The 18,585-nt window shown below is 35.1% G+C and overlaps 1 protein-coding gene and 1 long non-coding RNA gene across 3 annotated transcripts in view; one reads left to right on the top strand and one right to left on the bottom strand.

The window, feature by feature from the left end:
* The window catches only part of LOC148950207 (uncharacterized), a 91,512-nt gene that overhangs the window by 57,642 nt on the left and 15,285 nt on the right, over positions 1-18,585 (bottom strand). For both annotated transcript variants that reach the window (XM_089092231.1, XM_089092232.1), the window contains exons 2-3: positions 15,855-16,145; positions 9,050-9,196 (exon numbers count right to left, since the gene is read on the bottom strand). In XM_089092231.1, coding sequence (XP_088948357.1) covers positions 9,050-9,196; positions 15,855-16,120 — 413 coding nt within the window. In that variant the 5' untranslated portion in view covers positions 16,121-16,145. The remainder of the gene's footprint in view (positions 1-9,049; positions 9,197-15,854; positions 16,146-18,585) is intronic.
* Positions 1-18,585, top strand: part of LOC148950208 (uncharacterized) — an 82,648-nt gene that overhangs the window by 48,811 nt on the left and 15,252 nt on the right. The window lies entirely within an intron of this gene.

Below are 18,585 nucleotides of genomic sequence, written 5' to 3'. Positions count from 1 at the left end.
CAAAGAGCTTTATGAGGTTTGAGATACTCTGTTCCCTAATTCCATGTGGTTTTTTTTCTTTACTTGGCGTTCATTAAAAAAACGACTATATTTTGTCAAGTAAATAATTCTTGTATCCTTTAAAAGAGCTTTATGAGGTTTGAGAGACTCTGCTCTCTGATTCCATGTTGTTGTTTTTTTCGTTACTGAAGCAACAGTGCGATAAGACCAGACGGGCCCACTTAAACGAATATGATATGTGGCTGCTTAAACTGCATACAATAATTTGGACGGTCTTCCTCTTATATCTATTAAAAAAACTTTCCGAAAAATTAGTTTTTCAAATAAAAGTGTCGGCCATCAAACAGTTCGTGGTAACGAACTGTAAGTAAGGAGCGACCCGGCTCAATGGTAACCGAAACTCTAAAAAACGGAATTTTGGTACCAATAGGTACATCAAAAGAATCAGATTTTCATTCTGATTTCAAATATATAAGTTTCATCAATTTTAATTTTACCCATCAAAAGTTACGCGCCTGAAAAAATTTGTCTGATTTTCGAAAAAAGGGGGAAAAACACTCTAAAAGTTATAGAACCTTAATGAAAATCACGCCATCATATTCAACGTATCAGACAACCCTACTGTAGAGGTTTCAAGCTCCTATCTACAAAAATGTGGACTTTTGCATTTTTTGCCAGAAGAAAGATCACGGGTGCGTGTTTATTTGTTGTTGTTTTTTTCCCAGGGGTAATCGTATTGACCCAGTGGTCCTAGAATAACGTAAGAGGGCTCATTGGAACGGAAATTAAAAGTTCTAGTTCCCTTTTTAAGTGACCAAAAAAAATGGAGGGCAACTAGGCCCCCTCCCACGCTCATTTTTTCTCAAAGTCACCCAATTAAAATTTTGAGATAGCCATTGTGTTTAGCATAGTCGAAAATCTAATAAATATGTCTTTTACGATGACTTAATCCCCCACAGCTCCCAGGGGAAGGGCTGCAAGTTATGAACTTTGCCCATTGCTTACATATTGTATTGGTTATTGGGAAGTATACAGACATTTTCAGGAAGAATTTTTTTCTGGTGGGGGGGGGGGGCTGGAGGAGGGGTTACTCGGGAGAATCTTTCCGTGGAGGATGTTTCTTTGGGGTAAGGGACATTTCTATGAAGGGGGCGCCGGATTTCCAAGCATTATTTAAAAAACGATTAGAAATTAAATTAAAAAAAAACAAGTACTTTCAACTGAAAGTAAAAAGCAACATTAGAACTTAAAATGAACAGAAATTATTACGTATATGAGGGGGCTCTTCCCCAAGTCTATACTTCGCTCTTTACGCTACAGTTTTTTTTAGTGCTTTCAAAAGAGCTATCTATTCAAATTAAACGGCCTTTGTGATTCAGGGTTTGTGAATTAAAATTTTTTTAACTTTTAACGTAAAGAGCGTGGTATTGACTAAGGGGAGAACCGTAATAACATATACGTAATAAAAAAAAACAATAAAAAAAACAAGCGATACGGCTCAATAGTAATCGAAACTTATAAAAACAGAACTTTGATGTCAATAAATGTATCAAAAGAATGGGCTCATAATGCTGATTCTAAATATATGAATTTTATTAAGTTTAGTATTACTCATCAAAGGCTACGAGCCTCAGAAAACTCACCTGATTTTTTAAAGAGGGGGAAACATCCCCTAAAAGTGAAAAATTTTTAATGAAAATCACACCGTCAGATTCAGCGTATCAGAAAACCCTATAACATAGGTTTCAAGCTCATATCTGCAAAAATCTGCAACTTTGTATTTTATGCCAGAAGAAAAATATACGAATATAGAAATTCGTTACGTAAGTTAATTTGTAAATTACGTCAGAACCAAATTTAGAGACAGCCATTTAGCAAAAGAAAAGTAAAATTTTTATGCAAATTTTGTTTACTTATTCAATGACGGCGAGCCAAAATAGAAGCAGCATTAACTAAAAAACAATCAGAAATTAAATAAAAAAACAAGTTTTTTAAACTGAAAGTAAGGAGCGACATTAAAACTTAAAACGAACAGAAATTATTCCGTATATGAAAGGGACTGTCCCCTCCTCAACGCCTCGCTCTTTACGCTAAAGTTTGACTCTGTCTCACAACTTTATTTTTTAAAACAATAAAAAACTTTAGCGTAAAGAGCGAGGCGTTGAGGAGGGGACAGCCCCTTTCATAGACGGAATAATTTCTGTTCGTTTTAAGTTTTAATGTCGCTCCTTACTTTCAGTTTAAAAAACTTGTTTTTTTTATTTAATTTTAAACTTAAGCTCAGTAGATATAAATACCTGTTAAAATTCAAACTCAAAACGACATCTTGTTCCAAATAGTCAAAAAATTCCAATAATTATACCTATGGGGATGACAAACCCCCCAAAAGTATGGAGAGGGATGCTGAACACAATAAAACACATAGCGTGTGTGCTGATTGTCAGAAGGATGCATCATCAATATCTAATGAACGCCTGAGGGTATTAAGTTGAAAATTTCAGGGGATTCGGAGGAGAATATTGAAGAGCTATTGGAGGGTAACCAGTCCCCCTAGCCATTTTGTGACGCTCCCTCTCCTCATCACTGTTCAAAATCGTGAACGATTCTGTTCAAAACAGTCAAAACCTCTAGTAACTATGTAATTTCATATATTGCATTGCAGTGGTACAATGCACCCCCCCCCCCCCCCCACCCCACCCCAAAAAAAAAAGTTTCCAGGATAAGGATTGTAAATTACGCAATTTGCCCTTTTTCACAAGCGGGATTTATCATTAGAAAAAAGGACGAATTTTTGTTTTGAGGTGTGTTCGGAAAGGCTAAGGGTATTAAGGTGACACTTTGGGGAATTTGAGGGGCATGTTAAACAAAATCTAAAGATGCTATGTGCAACCTGTTTATTAAAAAATAGTATTTGCAATATCACGAGAACAGCTGAGGCTCTTAAGTTCAAACTGTCAGTGTATGTTGAGTAAGATATTAAAAAGCTGTCGGAGGGCAACCAGTCCCCTTCCCATTCCCTCTTTAGCAGCCCTCCCTCCAAAGATATCTTATCAGATTTTGATATAGTCATCTTGTTGAAAATGGTTGATAACATCAAATAATTATATCTCCGTTAAAGGATAGCTTGACCCCCACAGCCCCTGGGGGAAATATTGTACGTTATATAAGTTCCCCATTGTTCATAATTTCATATACAAGGCTGGCTACTAGGGAGAGGTGACATGTTTGATCCTGATTCTCAAAAAAGGCTAAGAATATTAAGGTAACACTTTAAGAAAATGTAGAGAGGGATATCAAAGAAAATCAAAGCACAGTATATGCAGGAGGGTTTTCGAAAGGACACAACAGCAGTATCTAAGGAACGGCTAGGGGCGTTAACATGAAACTTTAAAGACATGTTGGGAGGAATGATGAAAAAGAAACGAAGGGCAGCCATTCCTCCCCCCTCTTACCTTTTTAGATTATCTCCTTAACACTGATAGAGATCTTAAAAAAGCCAGTGTATTCGAAATAGTCAAAACGTCTAATAGCTAAGCTTCTAAGGCTGCCATTCCTCCGCAACCCCCAGGACAAGGAGTGTAAATTATACAATTTGTCCACTTTTTAAATGCAGAATTTATCATTAGGAAAGGGTAGAATGTGTCTAAAAAGGCTAAGGGTATTGAGGCAAAATGTTGGGATATGTTGAGGGGTATGTGGCGCTAAATCAAAAGGAACTATATGTACCCACGTTATCAATAAGGCCTATCTGCAATATGTTAGGAACAGGTAAGGGTATTAACTTGAAACTTTCAGGGTCATTATTACTACTGCTACTATTGTGACCGCAAATGAGACGGGTTGTGACTGCAACTGTGACCTCCAACAGCGACAACTTGCAACTATGACTATGACCACTTTCAACTGCTACTACATCTATTTATGACTACTTTGAGGGAATGTTGAGGGGAAATATTGAACTTTGAAATTATAATGTTGAAAAAATACAACTTTGATGTTTTGATACTTTGACGAAACTTTAATGTTAGAAAAAAATTGATGTTGAAATGGGGAATTTTTAAAGACTTGACACTTTGGCAATAAAAAACGAACAGAAATTAATTAAATAAATTTTCTTAAAAAGATAATTAAAACTCAAAACAACAGAAATTGCTATTAAAGAATAAATGAAACCCAAAACGAAAATTAAATAAAAAATCATGGTAAACAAACACACAATAGGTACTAATATGAATGAATAAAAAAATCTCAAAACGAGCGAATTTTAAATTCTAATGTTCAATTCAACCTTAAAACAAGCAAAAATCACTACAAACAAGAGTTTGGCAACTGCCTCCTTCCCTAACTGTAAAAGTCTAAAACCTACTGCGTCGTTTGTGCTTTACTGAAAACGAATTATATTACAAATATTTTCGTTTGTACTTATTATAACAGTGAAAATAAAAAAATATATTTACATTGAAATAAAATCTTGAACTTCTGAGCTTTCAGCAATTAATTGCATTATATATCAAATATTCAGTTTAATTTTATTAGTTCTTTCCAAGGACTGTTCAAGACCAGAACTGTTTTCAATAAAATGCCTCAATTTGAAATTAAAGACCTCTAAAGTTTAAAAGCTTTAAGCATGAGCAGGCAGAGTTTGAAAACGCACGAATAATTCTGTGCTTGTAATGGATTTAGATGAAGTATCAAACAGACTGAAAAACAGATCGTGGTGAAGAATCCTAAGTTGAAAACGATATGTAGCTTTACTCGTCACCATTATCTAGTTAGTTAGGTTTATATTATTTATGTTTTTTGCTACGGCTAGCATACTACCGCAAGAGCACAGAGACATGTTTAATGGCTCGATTAAAAGCTACCGCCTCATTTGAATTCGTCTTAATAACACCTTTGTTAACTGTCATGTGGTACTTCTTGGTGCCATTTCTGAAGAGAAACTACTGGGATGCATAACAAGGGCACTATTGTAACCTCCATGGCTGAAAACTCTTCACTGGATGCTTACAATTCTCCTCTTTTATACTCTTTTTCCTACCCCCCATAGTAAGTGAGAATTTAAAAAAAAGCGCTTTGAAAAAAACATCTAATGAATAAAATACCATTTATGTTCTTCTTACTATTTATTTTGTTCTCATTTACTTCTTATGAAAGTAACTAATTTTTTTATGATCAAGTTAAAAAAGACACTGATAATTACATAACCTTCTGAGTCTATATTTCAGCGACAAATTTGCACATATGTTGTGAAAAAATTAAGAAATTTAAGGAGTAAAACCTATATAATGCCGTTCATAAAAAAATCATGTTAACTTCTTTATTTTCACCACCCAAGTTAAACAAAGACCTGATAGTAAGGATTATTTTGTACGTTAAAAAATTAAGTTAAAAAAAAAATTACGGAAGTAAAGACTGAAGTTGAAATATAAAGCGAACAAAAACTAGTAATTCGCAGATAACGCAAGATATATCTTCAAAACTAGCTAAAGTAAACTGACTCAGATGCTTTCCATTATTAGTATATTTTTTAGTACTCGCTCTTTAATAAAAACTGAGCTTAAGTGTGGTCTTAGGGAATTAAAATTGTATCACAAAAACTAGCGATATCATTACCAGTGATAGACTATCCTGACACCAGCGAAAGACAAGAGAAATATCCTTATAAATCAGTCATCCATTTTATAAAGGCTACTTATTCTACTCCTAAGAGAATATATCTTGTTTATTAGGGTTGGTTTGGGTGTCTTCAGTAAAGCACTAGTGGTACTTACGCATTATACGGGCCCACGAAAGAAGTCAAGTTTGGTTAATGCTAATGAAATAAAATAGGATGAATATATAACAGTTTAGAAACAAATTTGGGCTATATATTTCCACATTAGGAGGGGGGTAAAGCATAGCATATATGAGATACGGTTACTTATGCATTATACGGGCCCCACGAAAGAAGTCAAGTTTGGTTAATGCTAGTGAAATAAAATAAAATAGGCTGAGTATATAATAACTTAGAAACAAATTTGGGTAGAGCATAGCATATATTATATACGTAACCTAACCTAACCTAGGTACCTCCTCCCCCCTAAAACCCAAAAAACAATCATTTAAACATTGTAAATTCGATAAGAAACCACACTTTGCAATCAATTCAGATAGCAAATACCCGTTTGACGGGTCTTCCTGATTGGTTTCCTTATACAGTATATAACGATGGGCCCGTATAATACATAAGTACCGCGCTAGTTTTTAAAAATCTAAAGATATTGGCAAATTTTTGAGTCAGTTTATTTGAGCTATTTTTATGGATATGTCTTGCGCAATCTACGAATCGGTCACTTTTATTCACTTCCAGTTTCAACTTCGCTCTTTATTTTCCGCAAGTTTTTTTTTTTTTATCAATACGCTGTGTAAGAAAACTAATCAATTTGTGTCGATTTTCGAAATGATTTATAATACAAAAATATGTTTAACTTTACCAGTCCGTCAAAAGAAATTATGTAATTTTTATTTCCTTGTATATGTTGGACTTAAACCAAGTTAATTGCCTATGCATGACTTACTCAAGCAAAAAATGTACTTCAGTTTAATTATACACAACTATCTAGAACGTTAAAGACACACATACAAAACAAGAGCGGATCCAGGATTTTTGTTCAGGGGGGGGTACTAATTTTCGACTCTGTTTTCGAGTAATTTTGTGAATTTTTACTAAGGTTTTAGTAATTTCTAACTTTGTCAAAAATTTTCAATTTCGGGGGAGGGGGGGGTTCAAACCAGGTACCCCCCCCCCCTGGATACGGCCTTGATACAAAAAAAAATCGCAGGTAATAAGCATTCAGGATCTGATTATTAAATACGTCTGCGGATCTGATTGAACTTCAGTGGGGGGTCGATGTTTTCTATAAGGCCAAACTGATAAAGAGTAACCGAAGTCTTTATTTCTTCTTTTTAGCTAGAAAAGTTTCAATTTGGGTTCGAAACGGTTATATTTTGAGGAGGCACAAGAACTTCTATTTTGTTCGAAAATGGATAAGCCATAGCCATAGGCTATATTAGCCATATGGCTATATTAGCCGTAGGCTAATAGGCTCAAGGAGAGACGAGAAAGGGGCATTCATTTTTAGCTTAATTGCGTTGCGTAATATCTGGCGAGTCTAATTTTTACAATATAAGATAATCTGAGACATGTCTGATACATTTTATTAATAGTTTCAATTATTTTTAATTACAATTCTAGTTTTGTTCTAATTACAGTGTTGCTTGCTTTGTAAAAAGGTTAAAACTAATCATTGCTGTAGAAGTAAACATTCCATGGGCGTGTCTGACCAACAATGTTAATTCCTTTTTTGACAAATCATTAACGAATTTTGTCAGTGCAAACAAGACCCTGTTTTGTTCGTTTCCAATTTCTTTTTGTGAGATAGGTTTTGTTCTAACATCAAATTTTCTTTATATTGAGGCTTAAAATAAATTGTTGTTATAGATGAAAATAGTCTGTAGGCTTATTTAGCTCTAATTCAGAGGCGCAAATCAAGAAAACTTTGAGGGACTGTATTCTTGAAATCCTGGGGCAAAGTTCATCAGTTTTCAATGGCAACACAAAAAAAGGCATTTTTCATTAAAATACCCTAAAAAATGTATTTTTTTTACCAATGGCACATTAAAAAAGGCTTTTATGAAAAGACTTTTACATTTTTACGAATCGGACAAAATTTTGGGCGGTGGGATCCAACCCTGAATTCCCCACCTTGGTACGGCCTTGATAACCCGTTACCGCCAAATGTACGCCTCTGTCCTAATCAGTACTTAGATCTACTACTTTTCTTAAATACAAACGAAATCGACATCGAATTAGATTTTTACTGAAAAAGCAAAGGTATTATCACATTTTGATATCGTGATCATTTCCTTATACAAGTTTCTCGCTAAATTTCTAATAGTTTCTAGCTACATCTCCTTACCTTTTGATTTTATTTTGTAAAAACTAACTTCTATTACTGAATGTTAGTATTACCGACTTTTACAATAGTTTGTGGTTATGAACTATTAGTAAGGAGCGACTCAGGAGTAACCAAAGCTCTAAAAAAAGGGAATTGTGATAAAAATCAATGCATAAAAAATGGCCTTGTAGGCTAATTACAAATATATAAAATTCACTAAGGTGAAAGATACGCCTCAAAAGCTACGAGTCTGCAAAAATTTGCCTAATTTTTGAAAGGAGGATCTTGAAAAGAGTCACATCATTAGAAATCTACAAAAAAGTGGAAATTTGCACATATTTTTTTTTTCCAGGAGGAAGATATCGGTTGCAAGTTTGTTCTTCTTTTTTTCAGGGGTTAGTGTATGGAACCGATGGTCCTTGAAGATCTGGAAGAGAATCATTCGAACTAAAATCAGAAGTTCTAGTGCCCCTTTTATATGACCAAAGAGATTGTGTCACGAGAAAGTGGCGTTTTTTGGCATTTTCTGGTAGTGAACGATTTTGGCCCAAAAAGGACAAAGTTGTTATTGACTAACATTCTGAGATAGGCAAATCTATTTAAAAGTATTAAAAAAAACTGTAGATTGAGTTTCTCAATTGAAGAGGGAGTATTGTGGCACGGTGGTGCATTCCTTCCTAAAATATAACGTCGTCCATGCAAGATAGATTGCTAATTTGGGCATTTATCTTAATGCTTGATTTAACTAAGTTGATTGACTTGATTTTTCATGAAATTATGTTTAGTGATGCACAATTGTGCTTAAGTTTGACTTTTTGTCCCAATTCCTTAAGAACATCTGCTGAAACAAAAGGGCCGTTGAATTGGAACAAAAAGCTTTTTACAACACTAAAAAACTTCAGCGTCAAGAGTGGGGTTGAGAAGGGTTTGGCTCCCGTCATATACAGAGTAACTTCTTTTCATTTTAAGTTTTGATATTTCTCCTTACTTTAGTTGAACCATCTTTTTTTTTACTCAATTTCATAAGAATTAGTTGAAGCACCGTATATTATTCTAAGAGCTTGGCGATCACAAAATTATTTGTAGGAACCCAGAAATGAAGACCTTACCTTTTTTCCTTTATTGTGCTTTGACTCGTATTCAAGGATGGAATGTTATAAAATGATCGATTTAGGAAAAAATCGCTCAATTCCGGACTGCTCTTACAAAGCCTTCTTGCAGCAGCTGCCGCAGTCCATCTTCCGTACTGGATTGAGCTACAACATAATATGATATTACGAATGACTAGTGTTATCCAAAGGCACTTATCACAAGATACAAGAAACGACGAAAAGTATAGATGGCGTGTAAAACCGCAATCGGCCACAAACTTTGTAGGCCAGGACGTATTCAACCTATTTTTAGCTAAAATGTAATTTCTTCTAGTCTTTATGCAACGTCATTCTCACCAATTAAACTCGCCTACGTGAATAGTACAAACAAAGACAATAACGGGAAATTACTAATATTCCAATATCTGTTAGTTTCAGGGGTGCAATCTCTCTTAAGCGTTCTTTCTTTATCGTTGTCAGAGCAAACACTATGCCAACTTGAATGTTTTTCCGCCTGAATAAAACACGGTGGCACAGGGAACAAGGTTCTTTGGGTAATGGTTAATGGTTGCAGTATAAGTGCTCAAGCTATTTTTCATCTAAAATTTAACTTTTCTAGCCTTTGTGCTACGTCACGCACATAAATAATATAAATAAAGACATTTGATATATAGTTTTCATTCAGTTTTCATTCAGCGCTCGTCTGATGAACATTGCCTCGGGCAGCGTTGCTTGCAAGTTGAAATTCGAAATAGAATTTAGACTCTAGTGATAATGACTCTAGACTGTAATTTATATATGATTATTGATCGTGGGTTGGATTACTGAAGCAGGAATACGTAAGCAGTGTGTATATGTCTAGAAATTTAAATCTGTAATAGAGGATTTTTATTTATATATTTTTTCATACGGATAACCCTGAAACCAGATACTTAACTAAGCAATTGGTATTTAATGTGACATTTCGTAAATAAGTATGAATCATTTCACTGAATGAAAATCAGTTTTCATTCAGCGTTGCTTGCAAGTGAAATACGAAATAGAATTTAGACTCTTGTGATAATGACTCTGGACTATTATTTATACATGATTATTGATCGTGATTTGGATTACTGAAGCAGGAATACGTAAGCAGTGTGTGGGAGGACTGAAATTTTTGAAAAATGAATAACTCAAACGGAGCGACTATACCTTTAACTGAGGCTATGACTGAGGGTACAGCCAGTGCTCAGTTTTTACAGGAAATTGATTTCAAGCTAGATCTGATATAACGACTAATTGAGGCTACTGAAAAGACTTTGCCGGAAGTTTTAGTGAAGGTTACATCAGTTGAAAGCCAGTTTTCGTCTTTGAACCAAAAACTATCTGACAATGCCAAAGCTTGTGAAGAGATGAAAGGAGAGATTGAGATGCTTCGGAAGAATTTACGAGCAGCTACCATGCGGGCTGACGTATTTGATGAAGAACTGAGAAGATGTAACGTTGTCTTATATAACTTCGAACTTATTAATCCTGCTATATATACGCTGAAGGAAGAAATAATTATGGTTCTTAATAAGTGTATACCAGAATTAAATCTGAACCGTTGTGACGTCAAAGACGTGTTCAGAATGCGTGCGGGATCAGTTTTACTAAAGATGAACTCTGTTGAGTTTCACGGGATAATTCTTAAGTCTAATCCCCTTTTGAAGAGGAATGGGCTGTCGGTTGCCCCTGATTATAGCGCCAGGAAAAGGGTAGCCCATAAAAACCTTAAACCGGTCTTAGAGTGCGCTTCGTTGAAACACCACCAAGCTAGGCTTAGGGGAGAAAAGTTATACATCGACGGCAGAGTGTTTGTTTATGACTTTCCTTCAGAATGTGTTAAGGAAGAACCACCAGCTCCAGTGAAGTGAATAAACAGGGCCCTCCTCGAAAAGGGTCAGCAGAAACAAGAGAAGTCGAACTAGCTAAAGAAGCGGCTAGCGAAAAAATGGACATTTCCGTCGCTGGCAGAGTGGTGTCTGAAAGCTCTGAGAGTGATAGTCAAGCCGAGAGTGATATCGAGACGGTGATCGAATTTAATATACATGATCGTAAACTGCATTTCTCGATGGGTGCTCCACGTCCTGTCCGGAATTCTCCAATAGTTGCGAAAAATACTGAAAAGCGAAAAGCCTGGTAGGTCATAAGCCCGGATGATCAAAATCGTACTGATGCCCGTTATGTTGCAAGAAAGGACTCTAGATCTGGTGGCGGAAGATCTAACTACAGAGGTCTGTCGAGGAGCACCAGAGCTGCGTCATCAAAAGATTATTATAGACTTTCATACTTACCGGATGAGCCAGAAATGCCCTTTGTCCTGCCGACACATGGCCAGCTTGTTCAAAGTGAATAGGGACAGTGTGGCCATGTTCACCCTATGCGAGTAATCACATGGAATGTCCAGGGTGTGAGAAATAATGTTGAACAAGTACTGAAGGACCTAGGTGGTGTTGATATTATTGTTCTTATGGAGTCGTGGCATAGTGACGATACAGTGCCTTATTTTGAAGGATACTGGGTAGAAAATGTTGCGCGTAAACCAGCAAAGAATATGAGATATTATGGAGGTATTTTGTTGTTAATTAAGCAAGGTCGTTTCCGTAAACATTCTCGAATTTCTAGTGTATCGGAGAATATTATATGGGTTTAGATTCATCTTGTTAGTGGTAAAAGTTTGATTTTAGGTGTCGTGTATATTGCCCCCCAGAATAGTTCGTATGTAGTAGAAGTGACATGGGATTTATTAGAGGAGGAGCTTAGGCAATTGCGATCACGTTTTGATAAGGATTAGTTTTTGGTGGTGGGTGACTTTAATACTTATACGGGAATATGTAAGGAGATTAATCAAGTTTCATTTGTTGATACGCCGGACCTGATACCTGATATTTATAAGACATCTAGAAGGAGCAAAGATATTGAAAGAAGGGTTTATTATTGGGGTAAAAGGCTTCTGGAACTGTGTTCACATAATGCATTAGTGATTGGAAATGGAAGATTTGGGAAGGATGGGGAGGAAGGTGAGTTTACCTGTCTGTAGGGGACAAACTCTAGTGTGATTGATTATGTTTTGGTTGGTATTGAGCTCGTGGCCCTGAAAGTTGATGTTGAGGTTCTTAGGGTCGTAGGATCTGACCACTTACCAGTTGAGATTAAGCTTTGCCTTGGAAGAGGAGTTCCAAGGAATAAAAAAGGTGATAGTCCTACTAGTAGGGTTACAAAGGATCTTTGTTTTTCAGGGAAGTTTTTAAAGAGTGAATGGAGTAATGAGGAGCTGGAGTTGATGAAAGAGGAGTTTTTGAGGCCTGAAATAATTGAGAAAGTTGAGAATCTGCACGAAGAAACATGAGATATAGATGAAACTTTGGAAGATTTGGGTTTTGTAATTTATGAGTGTGCTCGTGTGTCAGAGAAACCAAATATAAAAAGGAAAAACAGTTTTTTTGATGATGAATGTTGTTCCTTTAAAAAGGAGTTGGAGGAGTTATTAGATTTGTTAAATGCTTGCTGTGTAGAGGAAGAAAGGCAGAGTTTGTTTTTACGGTTTAAGGAGAGAAGAAGGGAATATAATAGGCTAATACGGAGGAAAAAACGGGAGAAAATTAGAGTGGAACAGAAAGAGATAGAGAAGGCTTATATGGTAGGGGATACAAAGCAATTTTGGTCAGGAATAAGGCAGGAGAATATACAAGGAAAAGGCCAATTAAAAATCCCTGAAGCTGATACTTGGCCTAGTTTTCTTGAGAGTATAGATGAAGATTCTAGTGGCCTTGATAGTGACGAATCAAGTGTTGCTCCCCAGTTTCTAATGAAAGAAAAAGATTATGAGTTAGTGAAGGAGGTAACCTCAGAAGAAGTTAGGAAAGTAGTTAAGAAGATGAAGGGAGGATCAGGGCCAGGAATAGATGGTATACCAGCAGTTTTATTAAAGAGGTTTCTTGGTGTTTTTTTGCTAGTTTTAGTGAATATTTTTAATAGAATTATAAGTAGTGGTGTATGGCCTTCCCTATGGAAAGTATCGATTATGGTACCTCTATTTAAGAAAGTTAGTCCTAGTGACCATGGTAGCTATAGGTTGATAGCATTAGCGCCTGCACGGGCAATCGGTTGAATGAATGGTTGGAAGGTTATGGGGTAATTAAAGAGGAGCAGGGGGGTTTCAGGAAATGGTATAGTACGTCAGAGAGAGCAATTGTGTTAAGTGCACTGATAGAAAAGTATTAATTAGACAAAAAGAAGTTGTATATTACGTTTCTAGACTTGAGAAGGCATTCGACAATGTAGATAGAGCTCTCCTTGTAAAGTGTTTAAGAGATGTAGGTCTAACTTTAAGTTTTATTCGTTTATTTGTTGGTATGTATTCTGGGACTAAGCCTATGGTCAGGGTTGTAGGTTCGGGATTTTCCAGGTTATTTGACCTTAATAAAGGAGTGAAACAGGGCAGCGCCATGTCCCTGAAACTGTTCGGTTTGTTTTTTAATGATATGATGGAGTTTCTGGAAAAAAAATGGGCTCCAAAGGTGTGTCTTGGAAAAATTAATTTTTGGGTGTTATTATTTGAGGATGACACTGCATTGGTGACGAAGTCAGCAAGGGAGCTTCAGATATTACTTGATTTAATTGAGGAATATTTACAAATGAAAAAGTTACAGCTTAACGTTATGAAAACTAAAGTGGTTTTTTTCAGTAAAAGGAATGAAAAAATAGATAATATATTTCTATTTGGAGGGCAACAAATGGAAGTAGTTGAAAAAATAAAGTATCTTGGTTATATTTTCCAAAGTAATGGTGGATGGAGTTCTCAAATTAAAGAAGTGTTAAATAGGGGAAGAGCTGCAACATTTTCACTTTTCAGGAATAAAATTAGTGGAATAAAGAATTTGTCTTTGCATAAGAGGGTTTTTCTTTTATCTAAGATTATGCCGATTCTCCATTACGGGACAGAGATCTGGGGACATGAGAAGACTGCCCAGTTAGAAAGCGTTCAGCTAGGTTATTTTAAGAGATTGTACGGGTTGCATAAAATGACCCATACCCAGTTTCTTAATGGAGACCTTGGACTCTTAAAAGTTACAGGACAGTCCAAATGATAAAATTTTGCCTAAGGGTTGTACAGTTACCCAGTGATAGGTTACTGAAGGCTGGATATGATGAGTTACTTCAGATACATAGGAAAAGATCTTGGCCTTTTAAAGTCAAGGAGGTATTGGATAAGACAGGTTTTTCTTTCGCTTGGAATGAGGGCTTTGGACCAACTAGTCAACAATTACAGTTGGACAAGGAAATCAAGCGGGTGCTGGAGGACCAGACGATACAGAAATGGGGTGAGGAGATTAAGGATTCAGAAACTTTAAGGTATTATAAAGAGGTTAATATAATATATGGTCAGGAATTTTACTTTAAGTTAAATTTACCGTCTAGATACGTTGAATATTGGATACAGCTACGATCTATTTGCCATGCGATTCGTTCGAAATTGAAAGTTGTTGAGAGGAGGAAAAGTACCCCGGACGGCTTGTTTGCTTGACCTCTTTTCCAGGAAGAGTAGGAGAATTTGGAGCATTGTCTGAGTCGTTGTCGAGGTCTTTTGGGGGTAAGGGAAAATTTATTTGGGAATGATGGAGTGCTGCTTCCTGGTGCCTTGAAAAGTACGTCGTCACACTTTATTTGTCTAGTGGGAAGATATCTTGATGAGTTTTTTGCAAAAAGAAGAGAGTAGTTTTTATTTTATTTTTTTATTATTATTCTGTCGAGTGCTGTAATTTGTTAATATTGTATTTTATTTGTGTACATGGTCACATTTTGGCTTGAAATACACGTTCTCTATCTATCTATCTATCTATAACTAAAATCTAATATTTATTATTTTAAGGGGTGCAATCTCTCTTAGGCATTTTTCCGTCCGGTTGTCAGTGCCAGAGTGAACACTGTACCTATTTGAATGTTTTTTCCGGCCGAAAAAAAAACAAACAAAAACGGTTGCACAAGAAAAAAAACTCTTCAGGAAGAGGTGAGCGATTGTATTCTTAGAATTATAGAGTCATTAATGAAAATTCCTATTAAATAGCTAAATATATATGTTATAGGTAATTTAAAATGTATGAGATAGATCTTCGCAAAGAGTATAGGTCATAAGCATTGAAAAGAAAACAACAGAAATTCCTAACAAAATAATGAAGTGAAATAAGAATTGTACAGAAAATGACTATTGTAAGTTTGCTGGGTCGTCAGTATATGTTTTCGAAATGCCTTTTGTAGGTATTTTCATTGAAAAAAAAATTTTTTTTTAAGTATTTTTATAAAAAAAATTGAAAAAACGGAATTGCCCGCCTCTAGTTTGAAAATCATTAATTGCATCCCTTCGACCAAAATTTACGTGTTTTTATGCCCTCTATTTTAAGTATACGACCACCCCTTACTGTAAGCATACGCCCATATTGCTTTTTTCAGAAGTTTTTAAAGGAACAATAATAACTGGAGACTGCATTATCAGTTAATTTTCATTTAACACTTAAGTGTATGGTATTGTTAATTTTAAATGTTTGAAGTAACTTATTTAAAATTTGCATGAAAGAACTAGTGAAAAAATGCACAGAAAAGGCTCACTAACAATTATGGTCAAACACCCAGATGGGTTTTTTCTAGAAGAACAAACGTTTCTGGAGAGGGCAATATCATCTGTCTAAAATCAAAAGACAATCCCCTGTAATGTAATTTGCATATGATAAATGTGTTTGATTTTGGCTAACGAATTATGCCCAGTATTTGGCCATTTTTAAACAGCTGATCAAGTAAATAGTACCTTGGTTTTGTTAGTTTCTTGTCTTCTTTGTTAACTGAATGGCTGCTCCTTGACATAGGTCTCGAGCAAGACAAATGCAGTGTTTCAACTGGGTATCTCTGAGGATAAATTTTTAAACAGGCAAAATTCCTTGCTAAATGAGTCGGTGAATTTAGTGCTGAAAGTGAAGTGTTGGCAATCATGGAATCAGAACTGTCACCAGGCGTATCCGTTGTAGATACGTGTGCACGGACAGAGCTGTTTTCTTCGCATGCCATTTTTTCCATACTTTCATATTCAGCCTTTTCGATGCTGCAAAAACAGATATTAAATGCTGTTGATTAGAAAGAAACGTAATCAAATCAAAGCAGACGAAATTTTAGTGTCAGAAATAACGCTGATATACTGCTAGTCATGGAAAATATTATAAATGAAAGTCAATTGAGTAGATACCGACATCAAGGTCCAGTAAGAACAATAGGAGGGGATTAGGATGCCCTTGAGGATTGTCTTGTGCTCTAAATAAGATTGCCGGGATTTTTTTTTACTTCATTTGATATTTGGTGTCCCTTAGGTGCTGCGTAGCCTACTACCTTCTGCAAACCTAACAGCTCGACTGGAATAAAAAACTGTGAAACCAAATAGCCATTCCCAACCCACCTTTTCTCCCCAACCTGGAGGATCATATACCCCTTTAACTCTTTATATGACAACCTTCTGGTTTTATTATATACTGACAGTTTAAAAGTTGCTAACTTGAATGTTTGTTTAATGCCCTATTATAACAAAAAACTATTTTGGCTTCCCTAATTTCTTCGGCTAAATTAGATAAATATTTTTCTGTAAGGTTTATTGTGTATATTCTTAAAGCCTAAAAACTATAAAAATAAATATAAGACTTTGAAATTTTTTTAAGGAAAGTAAAGAGGGAAGTTGAAACTTAAAATGAACAGAAATTATTACTTTGCAGTTTACGTAAAATATAGCTGCAAAATTGTTTCATATAAACTGACTTGTGACGTTTTCCTTTGTTTGCAGGATTCAGTACAACTAGCGCTTTACTAAAAACTGAGCTTGCTTAGGTTCTTTAGATCCGCAAGCTCCTTAAAATAATTTCTACTATTGAAACTGTTCTGTTGTGTCGGTTTTGTGTTTTCAGCAAAGCCCTAGTTTTAGAGAATTCTACAAACATGGGGCAATGTGCACTTACTGCAAAGCAATGCTTTATTCCCATTTGAAGTTTCGATAAATCTTATCAAGGACACTAGAACTTTAAATTTTCAAGAGATTGAAATCCTCTTGAAAAATTTGTTAAATAAGAAACGTCTTATTTTAGTGTCTGTAAAGGATAAGTAGGAGTGGGGAATCGAATTCACGACTAAATTTCTTAATTCAACAGAAATTGCTGATTTGCCACCCCGTGATTTGAAACTAAAGAGCTAAACGAGAATAATGCTAATGCATATTTTAGATATTTTCACAGGGCATAGGAATTGGAACACTCCTTATTTTTGCTGAGTTATGGAACAACGCAACTTAAGCAAAAATATGACGACTGACAAAAAGCTGGTAAAGAAATGTTTTAGTAAATATGACATCGTTTGAAATCACATAATTCTAGGTTCACTTTTCAGTTAGATTCACTATTATTTTCAGTTTCAAGCTCCTTCTCAAACTTTTCAAAATTTGTTTTGTCAAAAAAGTCCACTATTAAGATAATATTATATAATAGTTTTCATTCTGAATCACATTAAGAATGGAATTTTCTCACTAGGTATTTCTTTCTAAATGCATTTTTAAACTTATCGTTACTATAGAAATATACTCTTTACTTGGTTGTATAGCAGCTGCTGCAACCACGATCTAAATTAATAGAGAAATAGTAAAACAAAGTAAAATAAAGAATAGAGGCAATCCTGTTCAATTCTGCCATAACTATGCGTCTTTTTTTTGGCTCAGTATTAAATAGTAAAAAAGGGAAAATAAAAAAATATAAGGTTCTCTTTTCTTGTCACTTTTCACCATTGGTGTCTTGCTAATCGTCAGCCTTACTATTTTTAGCTAGTTCTATGGTTTCTTTTTTTCCCATGCAAATTTTGTTTCTATCTGGCATTTTTTTTAAAATTTTCCTTCTCCTCTCCTTGCATTTTAAACTTGTCGTTATTATAGAAATACGCTCTTTATTTGGTTATACAGCAGCTGCTGCGACCATAAACTAAAATAATAGAGAAATAGTAAAACAAAGTAAAAAATAGAGGCAATCCTGTTCTATTCTGCCATAACTATGGCTCTTCTTTTTGGCTCGGTATTAAATAGTAAAAAATGGAAAATCAAGAACTATAAAGTTCTCCTTTCTTGTCACTTTTCACCATTGGTGTCTTGCTAATCGTCAGCCTTACTATTTTAGCTAGTTTTATGGTTTCTTTTTTTCCATTCAAATTTTCGTTCCATCTTTTTGTTTTCGTTTTTTCTCAGTTTTACTCTTGGTCTATTTAATCCCGTGTATTGACAAATTATTATTTAAATTAAGTATGTAATCGGACTAACGATACTTCAGGACTATAGCATAAAAAGAGAGATACGACAGAAAAAAACACCATTAAGTTTATAGTTTTTGACGCAACAAAATGAAATTAATGAAATAGAACTACCGAGATTACATCTATGACACATGAAACGTTAAAAAAGGAACATGACTCAGTATCTAAGACTAAGTGTGATTACTCTATTTAAAAAAGGCGTTTAAGTAGTT

This window comes from Artemia sp. Qi Xiang Cuo, chromosome 7 (genome assembly GCF_049724085.1).
Source record: "Artemia sp. Qi Xiang Cuo chromosome 7, ASM4972408v1, whole genome shotgun sequence".
Lineage (NCBI taxonomy): Eukaryota > Metazoa > Arthropoda > Branchiopoda > Anostraca > Artemiidae > Artemia > Artemia sp. Qi Xiang Cuo.
This window is presented reverse-complemented; position numbering and strand designations above follow the sequence as displayed.